At 41.7% G+C, this 22,554-nt stretch overlaps 1 protein-coding gene across 8 annotated transcripts in view; it reads left to right on the top strand.

The window, feature by feature from the left end:
* RhoGEF2 (Rho guanine nucleotide exchange factor 2) overlaps positions 1-22,554 on the top strand; it is a 289,609-nt gene that overhangs the window by 107,063 nt on the left and 159,992 nt on the right. For 4 of the 8 annotated variants that reach the window (XM_065229133.1, XM_065229129.1, XM_065229128.1 and 1 more), the window contains 6 exons: positions 2,816-3,775; positions 19,752-20,441; positions 20,508-20,794; positions 20,865-21,163; positions 21,230-21,364; positions 21,434-21,490. In XM_065229133.1, the coding sequence (XP_065085205.1) occupies positions 2,816-3,775; positions 19,752-20,441; positions 20,508-20,794; positions 20,865-21,163; positions 21,230-21,364; positions 21,434-21,490 (2,428 nt within the window). The remainder of the gene's footprint in view (positions 1-2,815; positions 3,776-19,751; positions 20,442-20,507; positions 20,795-20,864; positions 21,164-21,229; positions 21,365-21,433; positions 21,491-22,554) is intronic. The other 4 variants (XM_065229131.1, XM_065229130.1, XM_065229135.1 and 1 more) reach the window with 2 other exon arrangements.

Below are 22,554 nucleotides of genomic sequence, written 5' to 3'. Positions count from 1 at the left end.
ATTTTTCGAAGCGAACAAAATTTTCCAGGGACTTTATTTTTCCAAATCTGGAATCTCGAAAAATGTCTAAATCAGGGACTTAGAAACAAAAACTAAGAGATGAACTAGCCTATGGCTAAAAATCTCTATAATAAAGGAAAAAAAAAGGACTTAGAAACATTTTTCAACATTCCACATTTTGAGTATTTTTCTCAGATTCATATTGTTGGAAAACAATCCAATCCTGTTTTATTTCTTCTTAATGTAGAATAGATTTTTATAATTCACAAATTTCTAAAAAAAAAATGCATATTCTAAGACTTTAAAAACAGGTCAAAGCCTCAGAATCTTAGAAATTAAAATTGTTCTTAAGATTACATTCTTTTTTCAGATTTATATTCGTACAAATCACGATACTTTACAAAAATGTCTTGCGCCGTACCGAGCAGAAGATTTTTAAAACAATTTCTTAATTTTATCTCTCTCTCTCCCTCAAATTTTGTATAATGCCCATTCAGCCCGATAGCATTCGGCTATGTGACCTTAAAAAATCCATAATTCTGGTACTTTGTAAATTCTGGCGTTTTACAATCTTAAGAGGACTCGAGTCCTAAAAACAGTTATACAAATTGATTCTAAGATCCTCGAAAATAACGTGCTATTGCAATCATTATTTTTTACCAAATATTAAAATCTGGGAATATTTTGAGATTTGAACCGGGAAAAAACCGGGAATTTTAAAATGAAAATTCACTGGTCACCCTGCTTAAACTATATCAGGAGGTTCCTTCTAGCTTTCCATGTAACTGTCTTCCAACTTCCCTAGGAAGATTCTTACGACTTCTTCTGGGACAGTCCTCCAAATCCCCCAAAAAGTTATTCCAACTGTTTCTGGAAGTTCTTCCAGGTTTTCCTTGGATTTTTTTTACTTTCCCCGAAAGTTTCTTCCGACTTCCCCCAAAAGAACAATTACTTTCTGCTAGAATTACCTTCTTTCTTTAAAAGTTTTTTCAGACTTATCCGGGAATGTTATTTCATATTCCCGTGGAAATTTTATACAACTTTTCCGGAAATGTTTTCCCATTGGGTGTGAATTAAATTGTTTTAGAATTTTATACTTGGAATTAGTTTTGTGAAAAATAGGTATTTCCCGGTAATCTGAATCGAATTCCCAAGAATCAGGAAATTTTACTTATGGTTGATTTCTCAGGAATAGTTTATTGGGAAGACCCTTGTAGTAAACACTAATTGGAAGGTAAACTGATGGTTCACTGCCTCTCTCTGGTTGCTCCATTAATTGTGGATATGTTTCGAATATTTCAATGTTACATCAGTCTAACCGTGTCCAAATCGAACGGGTACTGATTTTTGGAGAACAAATTTATGGGATCCTTAATCCATTTATTTTATTTTAAAGTAGCATGAAAAATGCCCATGATGTGTTGTGTGAGTTTATAATTTTTATCGACCCATCAACGAAAGATTGACAATAATTGTAAAACTCCCGGAATATTGATTTTTTTTAAGAAAATCCCACACCTGTTAGAACACCCTGAATTCCGAAAGCTTTCAGAGCTCGTGAGTGCAGAGCCTCGGCAGCTTTCGGAACTCGAATCTTGCTGCTGCAAAATAGGACCTTCTACCCGTTTGATAATTTGTCCATTTCGACCTTTCGTCCACCGAACACCAACATTCTGCAACTGCTCACGATCTTCCTAACACAGCAACAAATCGTACCTCATTGCACACAGTCAGTCACTAAAACATGAAGGAGGCATCCAGGTCGCTTACCGATTAATACCGCTGGTTGCTGCGTAACAACATTAAATGTTAAAGTTAATCATTCCATTGTACCTTGTGCCTTAACCTTCAACATTTGTGCATCGAAAGTCGCGAGCTTTTCATCGTTCGTAATCATTCCCATCGGATCAATCTGCTCCCGTGCCGGTTTACTGTTACCCCCAGGAATGTTCGTTCTAGGAATGTGCGTGTGTGGGTGTATTCGTGAAATCGTTAGCTCTCTCGATTCCTTGATATGTAAAATTTTATGTAGACCTCAAAGATGAATGCTCGTGTGATTTTTTTTGCTATATTTGTTCTATTATCATTGTTATATTTATGACTTTTTTCTTACCCTATTCATATCATAGGTATATCTTGTCTTGTGATACCTTAAGTATAGTCTTGCTGTTTGTGCTAGTTCGTTCATATCGCATTATATTTATTAGTGTTTGACTATTGTTACTTCTTTGTTTCTTTGAAGGAAGTTATGGTTGGTGTTGCTAGTTCAGTATATACTCGGTTTATTGTATTTCACTGACCTTCCTAGTTGTATTTGCTATTGATCGGTTTGTCTTGGTATTCATATTTATCTCAAAGAATTTTTCTATAAAATGTATATTGAAGATTAGGTTTCCTATCAAAATAGACCATTTGACGCTAAATGTGAGCAACTTTGGATTTTTAAGGTTGTTTATGTTTTACTGTTCCAATAACCTTTTTTAATCAAGTGGTAACTTTTCCAAATTACTTTTCTGCTCTCACCGCCAATTATACATCTCTTCACAGACTAGCATAACCTCTAAAAGCACCGCAAAAACAAGTAATCCACGCACCAATAAGATCAATTTCTCCACTTTTCTGCAACTTCGAACTACCTTCTTCGCCTATATAAGCTCAATCATGCGTGCGTACTTTCACCGGAAGTACATTCATCACCGTTAACCTCTGCGAGGCTGTCGCCAAACAAACTTTAACCCAACTTATACAAAACATACACACCTCACTCCCACCACACGTGTCGTTTGTCTTCTTCTTCTCTCTTTTTTAATTACAGGATACCTCATTTCCGCCATTTTCATCCGCCACTTCACCACTCTTTCCGCAGCCCCAGCCACAGAACACTTCCACCCCGGCATTCCTATCCCGCTTCCCTCGATCACTGTCTTCTCTGAGTCTTGGAACGAAAAAGAAATCCATTGATAAAGACACCGGCCACATCCACATTGGCTCGCCAACCTTGTCCGGAGGTGGTCATCACCCCTTCGCGGGAACTCCGGAATGCATGAGTCCTACCAGTCCTGGGTCTCACGCAAACCATGGCCTTTTTGGGCATGGGTTGACCTCCGGAGCAAGCGCCGGAACTCCCACCAAGAAAAAGTACAGCAGCAGTAGTGTGTCGGATCGTAGCCACAAAGGCCAACCGGACACTCCACCTCCGCTGCCGCAGAGAAACATTCCAAAACGGTCGGATTCGTCGATGGATTCGGTCGACACCGTTGGATCCCGAAGGAACATCGTGGTATCTGATTTGGACCATTCCGTGCTAGGCGCCCCCGGCAGTGGGACTGGGAAAAGTGTCAACAATAATAACAATGTCACTTCCAGCGGGAAAAGTGGCAAATCCAAGCGAAAGAAGAACGGAAACTTGGCGGAGACGAAGGCTGAACAGACCTCGGCAATGTACCATCATGGTACCGAACGCGGTGGAGGTGGAGAGCTGCAAGCGGAACCTCCACCGTTACCACCCCGGCAGCCTGGCATGATGGAAGTCAACCAGAACCTGATCCTAAACAATGACAACATTGCAGCATCGTTCGGCAATAACTGCAATAACAACAACAACAGTCGGGTCAACAGCCCAGATAATCGACCGCCACCGAACAGTATTAACACACTGATGAGCTATCCCTTGATCACGACCTGTACCCCCGTGCGGGACAGTATGGCCGCAGCATTCCCCCTGTCGCAAAGACCCAACATTGTCCATCAGATGCAGCAGCATCAACAGCAAGCCGTAAGTAGCTTCAGCCTTACTCAGCATCACGCTCTTTGCGCCTCTCACTGTCCCCTTTCTCTCTCCCTATCTCTCTCTCTCTACTCGGTCTCGTCCTGTTCGCGAACTCGAGACTCCCGTACCCCCCTTTTATCACGGAACATCCTTCTGTTGTCGAAACATGCACCCTGCACTGATGCGGTTTTCTTGTGGAGTTGGAGTTTTTTATCGGTTTTTTGGAAGTCGGGTAACACACTAGTTTTGTACATACACTGAAACACGTACACGTTCTCTAGACAGATTAATACAAATCAGTTGCCTCTGGGTGTCGCTCGCTGTGATTCGCTGCTTGTTAAGATAAAAACGATAGCAACGCAACAAAACCCGGAACGATCGTCGTCGAAACGAATGCAAGTCGTGAAAAAGACAATGATGATGGTGTTGTTGTTGAGGCTGTGATCACTGTGAACTAACGACATAAATTTGTGAATAAAACTCTCCCTCTGTTTTGCTTTACTAACACATCTGATCTGCTGAGCTGTGGTTTTCCGTTTTTTTTTTGTTTTTGTTTTATTGAATAGTTTTCTTTGCAGGTGAAGGTGAAGGTGATGGAGTATTTGGTAAGGGGTAACCCAAAAAATATGGAAAGAAATAGGGGAGGGGGATAATATTTATTACCAATTCTAACAAGGGGGGGGGGGAGAGGCGGTTAACTTTTTCTTACGTAATATTTAATAGCTAGAATCAAATAATAATAACTTAAGCGTTTTTATGACAACCAACCTTTTATACCAACTAGGTATAAAAAGAGCATATGATAAAGTGTTCAATATGAATAAAAATGTTTCCCACTCAATATTTAACGATTTTCTGTAAGTTTTGAAATCTTACTAAGATTTTAGGAAGGGGTAACTTACAATCATCCAATGACTTACAAAGGGGGAGGGGCTCTAATAATCACTCAAAAGCCCTTACATTATTTGTGGATGATCCCTAATTGAGAGCACATGTATGTCAGAAATAATTTGTTTTTTATTTCAATTCATTTATTTGGAAGGCTCAATCGCGTTAGCTTTACGGGGCCGATATATCGTTGTTTGATGTTTAACAAGAATAACTTAATACTACGTCTAGTAAGGGTGGACCAATTACTCGCGGTTGACTCGAGGTTAGAAAGGGTAACATGTTTGAGCATGGAAATGGTGTATCACTCGAGCAAAGTCCAGCATCAAAATGAAAGCAAATCGAAATCAAATTTTGATATCAACATCAAACTGAAATCATAATTTGAATTCAGTTTACGCAATTGACAAATTTTATAACAAATTTTGTTTTCATTTGCTCTTCAAAAATATGTTGTTGCGGTTTTGTTTTCATTGCTTTATCAGAATATCAAATTGAATACTCGATTTGTTATCAGAAAAAATGTACATCAAATTGAGTTTTTAGTTTGCTCTCACTGATAGCAGAATTAATTTTCAATGTGATGTCACAGAAAAATTATTTTGCTCTCAATTTTGATATTTTAACCGTTAAATCGACCAAAACGACAGCAGCCTGAGTAATTGTTGTCAGCGACATCATAACATCAAATTTAGTTTTCGATTTGATCTCAGACTTTGCTCGGGCAGTGTCTCATCAGAGAGTTGTTGCATTTATAGCATTGTGCATTGTGACAAGGGTTTGGTGGGCAACGATGAGAGGAGACTCATAGAGTCTCAATTGGATGCAATCACAGAGCGTTATTTGCTTCCTGCTGGATTTCATTCCTGGCCCCACTTTGCAGTGCTGATAAAAAGTATTTCTTCTACACTTTAAAATTAGCTGAAAACTGAGGCAACCTTAAAACAGCCATTCCACAGCAAAACCGATATAGTGGTTCTCAGAATTTCGTGAAAATTGAAAGTTTTGTTCCTTATCGCAAAATATTAGACCCGTATTTCTTAGAATTTTGCTATAAGGGTGACACTAACATTTCCATGTTAGAATGGTAAAAATATTGATTTTTTTTTAAATTACTTTTTTTTAATCATAACTTGAACCACTGGGCCGATTTTAAAGATCAAAATATCAAATAAAAGGTAATTAAAAATACTTTTGACGTAGACTACGTCTTACGGGAAGGTACTGGGGGTAAATCGAAAATCTAAAATTGCAACCGTCACGAAGAAGTGTAAGGTTTTGAACGCTTATAACTTTGTAATTTATAGATGAAATTAAAATCCAAATACACCAATCGACAGGAAATAACTCTCGTAATCTGTTACAAGAAACGGTTTTTTATTTCAATTTTCCATAAAAACTGTTGAAAAATGTACAAATAAAAAGTGATAATTTTATCACTATTTTCATGAAATAAACGTTCTCCCCAAACCCAGTCGTCATATTCAAGTGTCATTTGGTTGCACAATTTCAATTCATTTTCGCTTCGGCGGGTGAACAGGTAGCAGTAACAGTAGAAGCAGCGGTTCCTGTCAAGCGCGCAGCGTTTGAGATTTGCATCTCGAACCTTGCGCGTCGTTCCCGTAGAGATCACTGGCTGCTGGCAGTGCCTCTATAGGGCCACCCACATTAGATCCGTTTGCGTTGCGTTGACGTAAATTTGACAGTTGGACAATAGATTTAGATTAGATCCGGATCTAATGTGCGTGGGCCTTATCTGATGGTAGTGTTAGCATGCGCGGGTGAGCTACCAGCTACGCCAAATCGACGATCAAATGCGTTGTTTACAAAAGCTGATACGTCCCTTCGAAAAAGTAATCGAGAAATACTTCTTGGGCTGTGTCGCAATTGTCGAGTTAAATTTAACTCGTGGTTAAACGTGACATTACGAAAGCTATTTTCAATGTTCGAAAAACCCGGAAATTGATCGGTTTTCAAACAGAACTCAGTCACGGTTGCCAGAATTTAACTTCTAGTCGGTCAGAAATGACCACGCTCGGATAGCATGGTTATTTGATAACTCATCTGTCACTTTTAACCCCGAGTTAAATTTAACTCGTCCATTGGGACACAGTCTTGGAATGGAATTAGGGACCATCCATAAATTACGTAGAATTTGTTTGACCAATTAACCCCCCTTCCTCCTCGTAGCGTGTTTTGCTATACCTAATACATGGCCGGTCACAACTGCTGAAACCCCTCTCCCCCCTCAACTACGTTATTTATGAAATTTCAATTTCAATTGCATAGACCATTACAATACAATTATTCACAGGGCAAATATCATGCTAGGCTTTATCAAGCGCTTTTGCTATAACTTTCAGGACCCTTACACAATTAAAACACTATATATTGCCTATGTGAGGTCAATACTGGAATATTGCAGCATTGTATGGTCTCCATTTTCAATCACGCACGAAGAAAGATTAGAATCAGTACAAAAACAATTTCTATTATACGCTCTTCGTAAATTAGGTTGGACTTCATTTCCTCTTCCATCATATGAAGCACGCTGCATGCTTATAAACATACAAACATTAAAAGAGCGTCGTGAATATGCAATGGTTTCATTTGTAAATGATATCGTTTCGCAGCGAATTGACTCAACAGAACTTTTATCAAAATTAAATTTCCATGCACCCACTCGGCAACTCCGAAATCGAAATTTATTTGCCATAAAACATCATCGCACAAATTATGCAAAATATGGGCCATTAAACCGCATGATGGCCTCTTACAATAAACACTGCGAAACCATTGACTTAACAATGTCTTGGCATAAACTAAAGCAATATTTTTATTCCATAAGAAATAACAACTTATAAAAGAAAAGACAAGAAAGCTGACACTACTTTTTTTTATATAAATATATATTTAAGAAAACAAAACTGTATTAGTTGTACTAGTCTACGTTGGTTGACGAAATAAATAAATTGGGCAACAGTGAAAATCAGCAGCACATACAAACACAAAACGGGTTGGACATTTTTGTGAAATTTCGGTATTAATCGTGAATATCTCGCGATAGGAACATACATTTTAGCTTGAAATCCCTCCATTTGATTCTCTATTATTTTGCATAAGAAAACGTGGGGTTTTGTGGTGAAAAAAAGGACTTCCCTACAAAGATTACAGATTTCTATACCAAGCACTGAAATTATCAGACGGTACCTCCATTCATGCTTTTAGATAAGCTATGAAAGTCCATCCTACTTGGAAAATTATGCTATGAATTCATAAAATCCCAGATTTTTAGCTGATGGAGGCGAGGCATAGCAAGTCGTTCTATTTCAAAATTATCCAAGTAGGAGGGACTTACGAGGTAAGCATTGTAAGTCCCTCCTACTTGAAGAATTTCGAATAAGAACGGTTTGCTATGCCTCGCCTCCATCAACCACACAGCAATCATTCGCTGCCAGACTGTTGAGCAGTTCAGTCGATTTGAATTCTCTCTAGTTTCGTTCGTTCGTTCGCAAGTCGAATTAGCTCCGCGTTGTGTAGTGACGCTCTCGCTGACCCAGCCATGGGTAAGAAATCGCGCGGTAACGCGAGTGCCGGTTTACCGGGAAAACAGACTCTCCCAGGAGACGGCGCGACCACCGAGCCAGCCCAGAAGAAGCAGAAGAAAACCCCATTGCCCATCCCGACAGGCGTTGCGGACCCGCAGCCGGGGCCTCCCGGAACTAAACGACCCAGACCTGAAGACAGCAGCGCCACCGTATCAGCAGCAAAAAAGCTGCTGAGCAACAATCCGTTCTCCGCCCTGCAGAACGGAGCCCAGCCGCAGTCGGACCCTGAGACGGTGCCTAAAAAAGTTAAGTTGCCACCCTTCTATGTGAAGGGCTTCCCTCCCGGGCTATGGGAGCAGCTGGATTTCTACATTAAGCAGGGCCTTCGCTGCACCATTCAACGGTGCACGGAAGGCTACAAACTGATGGTCTCGGCCGAAAATCACTACAACGCAGTCCAGGCCCTCTTGGACAGGATGAAGCTGGAGTACTTCTCCCACGACGTCGAGGCCACCAAGCCGCTGAAAGTGGTGCTGCGCGGGCTCCACGACATGGACACCACCACCTTAATGGACGAGATTAAGGCGAACGGCCTCAAGCCGGTCGAAATCCACAAGATGACCCGCAGCAAGGCCATCAAGTATCGTGACCAGCTCTACTTGGTCCATCTGCAGAAGAACTCCACAACCGTGAAGGATCTCCATACGACACGCACACTGTTCCACATCGTAGTGAAGTGGGAGCGGTATAAGCCAACCCACCGTGGCGTCACTCAGTGCTCGAACTGCCTATTGTTCGGGCACGGCACCAGGAACTGCCGCATGGCCAGCCGCTGCATCAAATGCGGCAAAAACCACAAGATCGACGACTGCGACAGCATCGAGGAAGCCGCTCCCACATGCGCCAACTGCGGTGCTGCCCACAAGGCCACGAGTAAGGCCTGTCCGAAGCGGGCCGAATACGCCGAGATCCGGAAGAAGGCCTCGTCCAACAACCAGCCCGGTCGCAAGAAGGTCCCGGAAAACAACGCGCAGAACTTTCCTCCGTTATCACCGGTCCAACCACGGCCAATTCCAGTGTTGGCGCCGCTCCCGCTCAACCAACAGTTGGCTGCTGCCCAGTCGGCTGCCGCTGCAGTACCCAGTCAAGCCTCCGGCCCATCGACGGATCCCCCTGCTCCGGGATTGGCCGGTACAACCGGTGAAGCTACAGACGATTCTCCGCTGTCAACGGATGAGATCGTCACACTGTTGGCCCAGGCCATCATCATCAAGCGCACCTGCGCAACAAGAACACAACAGCTCCAAGCTATCATCTCCTTCGTCGCTAATTATGGACCGTGAACCCATAAAGATCGCCAACTGGAACGCTCGCTCCGTAGGGGCGAAAAACATTGAGCTTGCAGACTTCCTCCGCAAGCACGACATCGACGTGGGCCTTCTCACCGAGACCCACCTCAAGACCGGTGACAGCTTCTGGCTGCCCGACCACAGCATTGTCCGGCTTGATCGCACCAGCTCCAGGGGGGGCGGTGTCGCGGTCATCATCAAGAAAGGCATCAAGTACTGCACCCTACCCCACTACCGCACTTCCATCATCGAGGCCGTCGGCGTTGAGGTGGAAACATCGACCGGAAACGTCCGGTTCATCGTTGTCTACTGCCCCCGGCAATGTACCGTTAGCAATGGTACAGCACAGCAGTTCAAGAACGACCTTGCCATCATAACCCGCACCAATGCCCGCTTCGTAATCGGAGGGGACCTGAACGCCCGGCACGAGGCCTGGCGGAACTACCAGCAGAACCAAAACGGCCGCCTGCTATTCGACCATTCCCAGCATGGTCTCTATTCCGTCTGGTTTCCGGACGAACCAACCTTCACATCACCGGCGGGCAACCCATCGACGCTGGACCTGTTCTTGGCAAACACCAGATTAGCCAAGCCGGTTGCCGTCAACGACCTGAGTTCGGACCACCAACCGGTGCTGACCGAGCTGGGCTACAACGTGGCCCCTGCACCGTGCCAGCGGAAGGACTACCATCGAGTCAACTGGGTTCAGTTTCGACGCGTGGTCGACCGCCACATCGACGACAACCCACCGCTCGACACAGTGGATGACATCGACCGGGCCCTGGAGGGTCTCCATCAAGCCATATCCGTGGCTGACGAAGAGTGCGTTCGACGAGTTCCTGTGAGGGGTAAGTTTCAAGCAATTGATTCCCACACCAAACTCTTGATTCGGCTCAGAAATGTTCGTAGACGCCAGTTTCAGCGGACTGGGGATCTGCAGCGTAAATACGAAATGGTCGATCTGAATCGGCAGATCGCTTCCAGAATGGTCTCAATCCGGAACGAGAGTTTCGGGCGGCTCGTTCAGAACCTGGACGACCGTTCCAGACCATTCTGGAAGGTTGCCAAGGTGCTGAAGTCTCACCCCAAGCCCATTCCACCACTTAGAGTCAATGACGAACGGCTTATCACCAACGAAGAGAAGGCCAATGCAATTGGGGAGCACATTGCCCAGTCGCATTTGCTTGGCTCTACAATCCCAAGTCCACTCGAGAACCAGGTTGTGCAGTGCGTCCAGACGTTAGATGCCTCCCCTTGTGCCGTCCCTCCAGAAGAACGGATTACAGAGGAACAAATTTGCTCAGCGCTGAAATATAGTAAAAACATGAAGGCTCCCGGGTTTGACGGAATATTCAACCTAGCGTTGAAAAATCTCAGCCCGAGGGTCCACTCGCTGCTGGCTGCCATCCTCAACAGATGCTTGGAGCTGCACTACTTTCCAAGCATCTGGAAGGTGGCAAAAATCATCCCGATCCGCAAACCTGGCAAAGACCCTTCACTACCGTCAAGCTACAGACCGATTAGCCTGCTCTCAGCGCTGAGCAAGCTGTTCGAAAAATTGATCCTCAGCCGACTAAACAAGTTTGTGGAGGAACATGACATTCTTCTTCCGGAACAGTTCGGGTTCCGCAAGGGGCATTCCACCAATCATCAGCTAGTGCGGGTGATGAATAACATCCGAAGTAACAAAGCTGTATCCAAGTCCACAGCCATGGCCTTGTTAGACGTCGAAAAGGCGTTTGACAATGTCTGGCACGACGGACTTATATACAAGCTTTGTAACTCCAACTTTCCACCATACCTTGTGAAAATCACCCGTAACTATCTCCAGCAAAGGTCGTTCAGGGTGTCGTTGAATAGTTCCCTTTCGGGACAATTTCCGATCCCAGCAGGTGTTCCGCAAGGGAGTCTGCTGGGACCACTGCTTTACAGCATCTACACGTCGGACATCCCTCCTCTAGGAGACGGTTGCGTGTTCTTTCTGTTCGCAGATGACACCGCGATAGCCGTCAAGGGTAGGATGCCTAGTGAAATTACGAACAAGCTGCAACGATGCCTTGACACCTTTACTGATTATGCCACCTCGTGGAAAATCAAAATCAACGCCTCGAAAACCCAAGCGATCATGTTCCTTCACAGACAATCACCAAAACTTAAACCGTCTCCCTCCTGTACCGTAATAATGGATGGTACAAGGGTCGAGTGGTCCACTGATGTTACTTATCTCGGGATGTTGTTCGATGAGAAGCTCCTGTTCCGCTCGCACATAGAGAAAACCCTAGTTAAGTGCTCCGCCTTGGTTAGGTGTTTGTATCCGCTCATTTGCCGCAGATCCCGCCTCTCAAGGCAAAACAAACTGGCTGTTTACAAACAGATCATAGCCCCCGCGATCTTTTATGCCGCCCCGGTGTGGGAATCGTGCGCTCAGACCCACAGGAACAAAATCCAGGTTGCACAGAATAGAGTGTTGAGGATGATCCTAGATCGTCCATTCGACACAAGAATAGCAGACCTCCATCAAGAGGCAGAAATTCCCAAAGTAGATTCCAAAATTGATGATATGACAACTAAATTTATTCAAAAATGCAATTTTTCTGAACATGCTTTAATAAGCAATTTGTACATAGTAGGTTAAGTGTATATAGTAGAGTAAGTTAGTTTTAAGCTGTAAATAGTAGTATTAAGTAGTTTCTCTTCAAATTCTAAATCAAAACAAACCAATCCCACCAAGGTGGTCGACCGTGTACTAAGTCTAGGACTAATCCTGTAAAACAAATTTTAAATTTTGCCCATACCTAAAGATGAAGAAAGCAATTAAATCACTTAGTAAAAATTTATATGGTAATCGTCCAAGTTAAACTAAAATAAAGATCATTTAAACTAAACTAACCACACAGCAAAAAAATAATTTTGATATCACATCAAAGTGGATGCACAACAATCATGTCGAAAATTTCATGTAATTTTTATGACCACATAAATAAACAAATGCAGTAAAAGCAGCGTAATTTCAGTTCATGCATTGTATTAATGATAATTTTGTCCTTTTTAGCAAGTAATATTACACCATATTTTCGACATGATTGTAGTGCATCCACTTTGACGTGATATCAAAATTATTTTTTTGCTGTGCAAATATAATAGAATATGTATTCGCATTTTTATGAGGTTTTGGTTTGTATTTTTTTTTGTTCTTGAAATTTTACATAGGGTAGAGCACTACTTCGTCGTTCTATCGATCAGAAAAGATCAATAATATCAATGATTTCATGCGTTAGTTCATTAGCTACAACATAAATTTTATAAGAGTATTAGATTTTAAACAATATCTCAACAATTGGTGACTCTTTATCAAATACAACGGTACGTATGGAAAGGTGAATAAATTTAAAAGTCATCTTTGAGAGAAATTTTCCATTTTTTGTTCAAACGCGTTCAAAAAAGGAAGTAAAGCGCGGTTTGGGCTTAGTAAGACGAAAATTAGATCAAAACCCCTAACGTATGAAATAATCAGCGATGTGTTTTTTTTCGTTGTGAGTTATATCTTTTTGAAGTTATCAAGTTTTTATCTATGAATGTCATGGTAGTCTAGGATCAGAAATTGAAATAAGTATAAATAATGTGACCAGCCTGTGGATTTGAAGAAATCTCCCCATCCATTTGAGGTTAGGTAAAGAAGTTTGCGTTTGACTCTTAGTACTGTTGTATTAATGGTCTTTCGCTCATTTTCCACTTCTATTTATTTTTATACTGCCGTACTCTAGCGGAACTATCTACCTAACCTCTTCAGACCTTTCTCTAGCTAATAAATTATCACACTAAAGCTTCATGTTAGATAGCATTTTCAACCAACTCTGAAAATCGTAAACTTTACGTATGAAGTAACATAACACTTTGAATGTAACTGAAAATTGTTGAAGGAATCTATATATGTAACTGTAACCAGTTCGTTTTGTTTGCTAATCTGAGATGGCAGCTAAATTATCTTAAAGATAAATCGTCCAACTCAAACCTTTGTACGAGTAAGAGGTAGGACCATCATCATCATCATCATCATCATCAATAATCAGAATTTTCTTGGTGGAGATAATTTTGAGTATCAAATTCAAAACGAGTATTTTTTTTTCATTTTGCACAAATAAAACGTTATGGAATGTGTGATGTTGTTTTGCACACTCGGATCGATGGAAGATTATTGCCTTCTGCCGAATGAACCATCAAGGCTATTTTTCACACAGACAGAGTGGGACCATTCTAAAAAAGACGGTCAAAACAATTTTCTCGCTTTTCTCGATGTTTTAGCGTGTCTTTAAAGAAGTTTCTTCAAATGTTATTCTGCATTGAAATATCCAAGTAAATATTCATTAAGGCGTTATTACACTAACTAATGACTAACTTTTTGTAATTACAACATAATAGGTTTATGTCTTCAGCAAAGTTGTAGAACAAGGAATTAAACTAAGTTGAAGATACCATGTTTCTACGTCATAAGTCTTATGAGATATAAATGGGTTTTGGTCAGGACTACCTTAAAATCAGTTTTTATTTTCTTTTTTGCATCATAAATCTCAACTAATCAATTTGACATGTTCTACAACGTTTTCCAAATCATCGAAATACACTACTTTTCTGAAGACCGCAATATTGTTTTTTTTTTTTTCCTTTGGTGTGTTTTTTTCCGTCGATCTTGTTTTCCGTGCTGAGCACCAATGCTACCGACGTGCCAGGAAGGCAGCTCCCACACCTTAACCCTACCTATCGACCCATCAACTCATGAACCGGGGACCAACGGCTTTACTTCCCATCCGAAGGAAGGCGTGATCAGAGATGTTATGCCTCAGAACATCCCGGCGGCGCCGACTGGGATTGAACCCAGGCCTTCTGGGGTGAGAGGTAATCACGCTTACCACTACACCACCGGCGCCGTTGACCGCAATATTGTAAATCGTGTCATTTGCTTTGTAAAGCGATTTAAAGCAACATTTCACCAATTTTGCTTCCTTTGAAAAATACAGTTTATGGCATCCAAAATTAACGTTATTTCAACGATCATGATATGTACCAATGAACCAAAAACCACTATCGGGTCTGCTCGGTCTTTTTATTTAGTTTTTCTACTTTTATTGATTTCGCTAGAATTATGATCATGAAACTTAGTATCTTCAGTAAAGGTTAATTAAATTCAATGTCCTACAAATTTGTCTCTTGATTACAAATAATAAAAATGTGTATGCATTATTCACAAGATGCAGAATAACATTTCATGAAACTTTTTCGAAGACACTTAAACGCTAAAATACCGGGAAAGGTGTGCTAAGGGTTTTGACCGCCTTTTTTCAGAATGGTTCCACTGTGAGATGGCGCTGTTCCATTGGTAGTAAGTAATAAAAAACCCCCTGTAGAAATTTGGAAAAGTGCTTTTTGTGCATATTCAGGTCAAATAAAAGTTGACGACAATCATTCCAGGACTTTGTAGTTCAGTTTGTTCGCGGAAATCATTCTTAAAAAAGTTTCAATTAAATAGAAACGTTGTTTCTCACACACTCGCTTTACTACCAGTCTTCAGAGAACCAAACAATTCAAATTTGTGAGTTAATATTCTCTCTGATGGGCTCATTTCTCATCAGGCCATGTACTGACACTAGATTCGCGATTTCCCTCTCACAGACTTCAGAATAGAGTTCCTGGCCCTTAAAAATATTTATGCACATTGATTAACACCCGAAGTCCCTCCTTGGTTGCATGCCTGGCACAAAAAATACTTTCTTATTCATAAAACCGCCGCTTAGGGGCGGGACTTAGAATGTATTTCTTGTTCCGAGGTTAAAAAAAGGAGGGATTTTAAATGTGAATCTAAATGCATATATAGAGGTTCCAGACATGTTTTGAAATGTCACGTACCAGTGTTGCCACATTTATTAAAATTTTAATCTGTATTTCCATCGCAAATTTTGCGTGACAAAAAATTATATAAAAAATATATGTATAATTTCTTTATTATTGTCATAGTACGGGTCTACATAAATTTCCACTAAGTTCATGCATAATTCAGAAAGAGTTTATTTAAAGGTTAGAAGCTTGCAAAATGACAAAAGTTGCTTTCTAAAGAATTTATCTACAGTGATCTTTCAACAACTCGATATTGAAGGGATCATTAAGTTATAGAATAACAACCCCATACAAAATCGCTAGCATAGTAGCCATGAAGTTCATGTTTACTATGGATCTATAATTCGATCAAATTTGACCAAAAGTTCTTGTTCTATGATTTTTTCAACCCTTCGTCTGTGCAAAAAAAACGTACGTTGTCTGTACCTTGGTTTCAATTTGACCCCAAATTAAACTTGTGTGGAAGCTTAAATTATCAAATTTTATTCCAGGGGGGTGGATCATTGGGGAAGTCATTGTAAAAATATAATCCTGAAGTTGCATATTTTGATTAGAAATGTTTATATCACGAGCTCCCAACCAAATAGGATGTTACTTTCTTGTGCAAAGATATTTTAGGAATATAAAATCTGCAAAATTATGGACAGTGCATGACAGAATATACTTACTAGATGGCGCTAAAACGAAAAGGATCATGTTGAGCCATCGTATATACACATTATATAACGCTATCTACTGATCCTGCTTATATGGATGGTTCCCGTCTTAAGCAAAGTTGTTCAGATGGACAAGACCTGTCTTAAGGAAAAGATATTAGTTCAGAATTCACTCACCAGGCGTTGCTAGTGCGACATTCATTTTGAATTGTTAACTCTAACTTAATATCTTGAATAGATAGAAGGCTCGCGTCTTCGGCAAAATTGTTCAGATAGACAAGACCTATATTAAGATAAAAAGTTCAGCTCAGAATTAGTTCACCAGGCAGCACTAGTATGACATCCATTTTGAATTGATTGCCCTAACTTGACATATGGACGAGATAGAAGGTTTCCGTCTTCGGTAAAGTTGTTCAAATGGACAAGACCTGTCCAAAGGTAAAGAGTATTGTTCAGAATTCACTCACCATGTAGCGCTAGTTTGACATTGATTTCGTATTGTTTGCCCTAACTTAACATCTTGACTAGATAGAAGGTTTCCGTCATCAGAAAAAGAAAATATCGTTATATAATGTGTATTTAATATGGCGTAACTTGATTGTTTTCGTATCAGCGCAATAAGGTGTGTAAATTCCGCCATAAATTATCCACAGTGGTCTTCAACAACCTTCAAAAAAAGTCTGATAATTTAAACATAACTTCCATTAAATTTACTTTGCATATCATTTGAAGTTACAGGGTACAGACAACGTAAGTATTTCAATAAGTTTTTACGATAAATATGTTTTCAAGTTTTTGGAGTAGCGGTGCCGGGTGTTAGTAGTAAACCTGGGGGGGGGGGGGGACGTGCTGTCAAATCAGCCTACTGATCATTCTTGTATGAAACTGGTTCCAAACGTAAACAAACGCTGTAGGTTTCTTATGGCTTGTTTACGTTTGGAACCAGTTATCCCAGTTATGCGAGGTAGGCGACGATTGTTCGTATTTGACAGCCACCTCCCCCTTGTAGTAAACGTGACTGCCTCTCACTCCAAAGGGCCTAGTCGTCGCCGTCAGGATTTTCTGTGGCATACAATTTCTGATCACGCCTTCCTTCTAAATAAAGCCGTTGGTCCCCTGGTCCATGAGTTTAAAGGGTCGAGGTGCCCAGGTGTGGGAGGTGCCTTCCTGGCGTCGGTAGCATTGGTACTGAGTACAGAAAACAAAATCTATGGAATACAAATCAAGGAAAAAAGTATTTTTTTTTTTAGGAGATTTCAACAAATATTACAGAGCTTAGGTGGTTTCACCTAGTCACGAAAGAATTAGTGAAATCCATCCACAAATAAAAAAGTTACAGCCTTTCAAAGTGGCCCGGGGTCAAAGTGGCCCCCAAGGTACAGACAAAGGGTTAATTATCCATAATTTTAAACATTCCAAAAATTTGCATTTTTCATGAGTTTAAAAAAAAACCCTCATCGGACAACACACCTAGTATTTTCTACCAAGCTCGACTGTGCAAATCTCGGTAAAAATAAGTTTCACTGAGATCTCAGCAAAAGTGACATTTGATTGCTGAATCTCGGATAATGCTTAGCTGAATCTCAGCAAACAAATTAAATGTTTGCTGAGATCTCAATTTTTTTTTTGCCGAGATTTGCATAGCCGAGCTCGGTAGAAAAAAAAATTGTGAAGGACATTTTCCAGATATTTAGGTTTTAAATATTGCTTTTGAATTTTTGCTTAAGATGACTGAAAACAATATTTTTTTGTATATTTTTCCCAGAAAAACATGCGTCCACTTTTATTTTGTAAATTCATTTATTCAACAAGGCTCAAATGTGGATGCTTTACGGAGCCGAAATTCATTTTACTTTTTACAATGTGTCTTAAGAATAGAGTTAGTACAAGCGGTGTCCGAATACTCGCGGCTTACTCGAGGTTACGGGCTACAATCTATTAACAGGTAGGGAATTGATCAAGGAAAAGATACACAAGGATGCGATTGATATATTTATCTCTGGTTGTTTTTCAACGATTTACCATGGGAGATGACTGGTGATTGTTTACAACTGCAACGAAACATTTAAAGGGGGACTTGGGAAGGGACAACGATGCGAGAACAGAAACTAAAATTGATACACGAACAGACAAAACACTACCAAACTCTCAAACGTTAGTAATTTTAAACGTCAAAGTTGATGATCGACAAAAGCAATGGCCATTTAGGAGCTAGTTGCTTCAGAAGAGTTATCACATTGGAATCATCAATACAATAATGTTCCTCATGGAGTCGGACACATTCAATTTTTCGAGAATGCCATCTGCAATCCGGAGCCTTGAAAGAAGCTGGAAGCCGCGGAAAGTCCCTATCAACATCGAATGGTTTGACCCCCGGTGGAGGAGCTTTCGAAACATTACCGCTACTTCCTGGTTTGTTCAAGATGACTCGAGGTTTAATACGGCTGTTGCGTGATAATTTTGGATCGCTTCGTAGGTGAGGCTTTGAAAACGAAATGACTTCCCTCGCCAGCACCAGGGTCAGAGCCCTGGCGATCAACTGAGTAAAGGTCGAAAGGGTTACTACACTGGGGAACTCGGGAAGATGGAGTAACTGATCTTAGGATTTCCGCGAAGGAACGCTGCGTGCGAGCCTTCAAAGACCGCTGGAGAGCATGCGGCATTTCCAAACAATAAGGACATTCCGTTCTCGGATTTCTATTGATATCGACTTCGAGGTGACATTGACGAAGGAGCTCAGCATTTCCATTGTCTATTATTGTTGGTTTCTGTATCGGTTGTAATTTTGGGTGATAGTAGCTGGTTGCTTCATCCACGGGGATGTGGCTGCCACCTTATGTAGATATAGCGTCCGGTGATAAGCATTTTTTTATTCATCCAGTCAGCCGCTGTTTGAGCCGTACCTCCAAGGTGATCAGATGCTCAGTGAGGAAAAGTGGGCTTAGATACTCATAGAAGGGCTCTACCCTGTTTGGTATAAGACATAACTGCCGTTTGGCATAATGCTCGTTTAATTAAACAAAAAAAAAATCTTCTCCACTGCCTTCGATGGAGACTGCCTCAATCTAGGAGCGCAAAATACAAAATCCACTTTCTCGGTAAATCCTAATCTATTCAAGTAAGTAATCTGTATAAGGAAGTTGCATAGGATCCAGCTTGCTACAAGGTAATATTCCAAGCTAGTTTTCCGGCCATTCTGAAAAATAAAGAAATAAAACTAGACCACGTTAACATCGTTCCATCGCTAGTGCAGCGCTACGAATCGTAAGTTTACCCTAGAAATATTATAAGCGATGCTTTATGATCAACATTACTAATGCATATTTGAGAGTACTTAACTGCACGTTTTGAAAGTGATGTTGCTGCCTGCTTCAAGATTAACCTTCATTTTTATGCATGCTTTATCCGCCATTCTCCGGATTGACCAATCCTTTCCGTTATTGCAAACCGAAAACTACGACGTCCCAAAAGAGCAGTGTGTCCCGTTTGAAACGCACCAGTGTGTTTAGATTTCCCCGAGTTTTGTTTTCTGCAATTTATTTCCCGTGTTCTGTTCACTTGAGGGGGTTCTCTTTTCTTCATGTGAACGGCTAGGTTTGCCTTCCTTCGTGTAATGAGTGTATTTAAGGGCATTTCCCTGATCTTTCAACAGGCTCTCAATGCGACTTCACCGTCCAGCCACATCAACCAGTCCATCAACAAGAAGCACCGCCGGATAGTGTCCTCTCCGGAGAATATCAGCTCCAAAGAGTTTGGTGACCATTCGACGGGGGCTGCGCTTGTGCCTCGTCACCAAAAGACCTCGTCCGATTCGTGGGACAAACGATCCCAGGAAATAACGCCCCCTGGGACACCGCCCCCGCCGTATCTGAGCTCGTCGATGATCGGCAGTGGTGGTGGTAGTGGACATTTGCACCACGATCACACCACTGCCGGTGATTTGGCCATATCGAGCGGAAACCTCCTGCATCATCAACATCAGCATCATCAAGCGATGCCGCCTCCGAATGCGGCGGTGGCACCTTTGGTTGCCGGTGCAGCCACGACGATAGTGGCCGCCCAAGCCAACGTTGCCCAGAAACCGATCATCTCGATGGAGGACGACGAAATCTCCGACCAAGAGAGCTTCATCGAGGAACACGGACCGTTCCGGTCGCTAACACAACTACTGGAAACGGCCCATTCGGCACACCTAGCAGTATTTTTAAATTTCGTACTTTCCAATTCGGATCCGTCGCCTCTGCTGTTCTACTTGATAACGGCCCTGTACAAGGAAGGCAGTATCAAAGACATGCGCAAGTGGGCGTACGAGATCCATTCGACGTTCCTGGTGCCTGGAGCGGTGAGTAACCTTTTCCCTTTAAATAAAATCCACACTGTTAATAATCAACCATTCATCCATCCGCAGCCGCTTCTGTGGCCGAACGTGGACGAATCGCTCGCCCGTGAGATTGACGACATTCTACAGAAGGAGAATGACAAGGTGGAAATCTTGCGGCGAGTTTTCTACAAAAGCCGCAACAAGGCACGAGACTACATCAACATCCAGCTGCAGGAGTTTCAGGTGAAACGAACCGCTGGCTTGGGGACGATGTATGGACCCACGGATCAGCAGCTACAGAACGCCAAAGGTGATAAAGTCAAAGAGCAACGGATAGTGGAGGAAACGCTGTTACCCAAACTGCAGCAGTATTTGTAAGTCCCAATCGTCCAAATTCACGCAATCATTAATAAAATAACATCCTCTTTCTCCGACCCCAAATAGGGAGGAAATCGAAAAAGAATCTCCTAAGGAATGCCCAAAGAAGCTGGCTCTGTGTGCGGCACTGTCAACGGTGTTGCAGAGGTTTTTCGTTATGCGATCGAATCCGGGTAGCCCCATCGATAAGGTGCACCACTTTGTCAGTCGGGAAAAGAGCTTCAAGAGTCGGCTGATGGCAAAGAATCGCAAGCAGGACATCCTCGGCCATAACCTTCGGCTGCAACCGTACTACGAGGTGACACGGTGTAATCACTGCCAGAACATACTCTGGGGTGTCAGTCCGCAGGGCTACCACTGTTCGAGTAAGTTGTACTAATTGCATTTCTATCGAATTGAATTGAAACGATTGTTTTCTTATTCCGATGCAGATTGTGAGCTAAATATTCACCGAGCATGTGCAAAGGATCTGAACGAGTACTGTCCGGGACCGACGCCGCTGAAGAACGATAGTAGCAAAATTACGAAGCTGATGGAGAAGATATCCAGCCGGAACCATCATCAAGGTAATGCAGGTTGATGGGGAAAGTTAGGACATGAATGCTAAATAGAATTTTTTTTCTCGATGTTTTTAGCTGACCGTTTGAGAAGGCATGATGATGATGGTGCCGGCGAAGACGGTTTGGGAGCCGGTAAGTATTACGAAGGTTATCTTTATTTGAATTTATGGTATGCATTTTGTCTCAAGTCCGATTAAATAATTGATATGCTAGCAATGGTTTTTAGCTATTTTACTGTGCTGTACTGTATTTTTGTAAGGTTTATTTGTTTATTTATCAATATCAACATACTAGCAATAGTCCCAATGATGTGTTCTAAAAAAAAGTATAGATTATACAGACTACATATACTACAGTTACAAGCGAAAATAACAAGGAGAGCATTGTCAAGTTACTAAAAATGTATAATTTTACACTTAGCTGTTGGGCGTCAAGCGCCTTCGGTCAGCAAAAAAGGCAGAGAATCTTCGGCGAACCATATTCCGTGTCAAGTGGAATTCAAACATCGACGCTACTCGGTTGAACACTCGCTGCAAGCCGTAAATAGCGCTCCCTAAGCTATAATTAGTTAGAAGAAATGGAAGTCTTAGCGTAGTGATCGAGGTTGAACATTAATGTTCACTTGTTGCAGAATTGCTTCGCAGGCGATTCTTCCTTACAGAGTATCGGAGACGGTTAAGGCTCTGAAAACATCTCTTCGGATACGTAAGGGCTCGACATTTATCAATGGATCACATCATTCGAGCAGTTTAAAATGACGTTCTCTACCACTCGAACTTTAACGTTGAACAATATTTTAATATTTATTCTTCTACAACCTCGAGAAAATAGGGTCTTATTTGTTATATGCTTGAAAAATCTGGTTTCATTTCCGTAAAATCGCTGGTAGAAGGTCGTCCCAAAACTGCTCGACAATATATATGATTAGTTGGCAGCGATTCTCGTAGCTTGGAAGACGTAGTGGGTATCTCTAAGGCAGCTTACGGAGCGCGAAGCGATGAAAACGTCGTTGCACAGATTCAATTCACTCGGCCCCATTATTGTAGTTTGGGCTCCAGACTGCAGAGCAGTATTCCAGCGTAGATCGTACGAGAGAGCAATAGAGCGATTTCAAGCAGTAAATGTCTGTGAAGTTCCTAGTAATCTTGAAGACAAAGCCAAGAGTTCTGGACGCTTTGTCGACGACATTCGATATA

This window comes from Ochlerotatus camptorhynchus, unplaced genomic scaffold, assembly GCF_037179485.1.
Source record: "Ochlerotatus camptorhynchus isolate MF236.1 unplaced genomic scaffold, CSIRO-AGI_Acam_v1.1 ptg000308l, whole genome shotgun sequence".
Classification (NCBI taxonomy): domain Eukaryota; kingdom Metazoa; phylum Arthropoda; class Insecta; order Diptera; family Culicidae; genus Ochlerotatus; species Ochlerotatus camptorhynchus.
The sequence above is the reverse complement of the archived record's forward strand: the minus strand, read 5'-3'. Positions and strand labels throughout refer to the sequence as shown.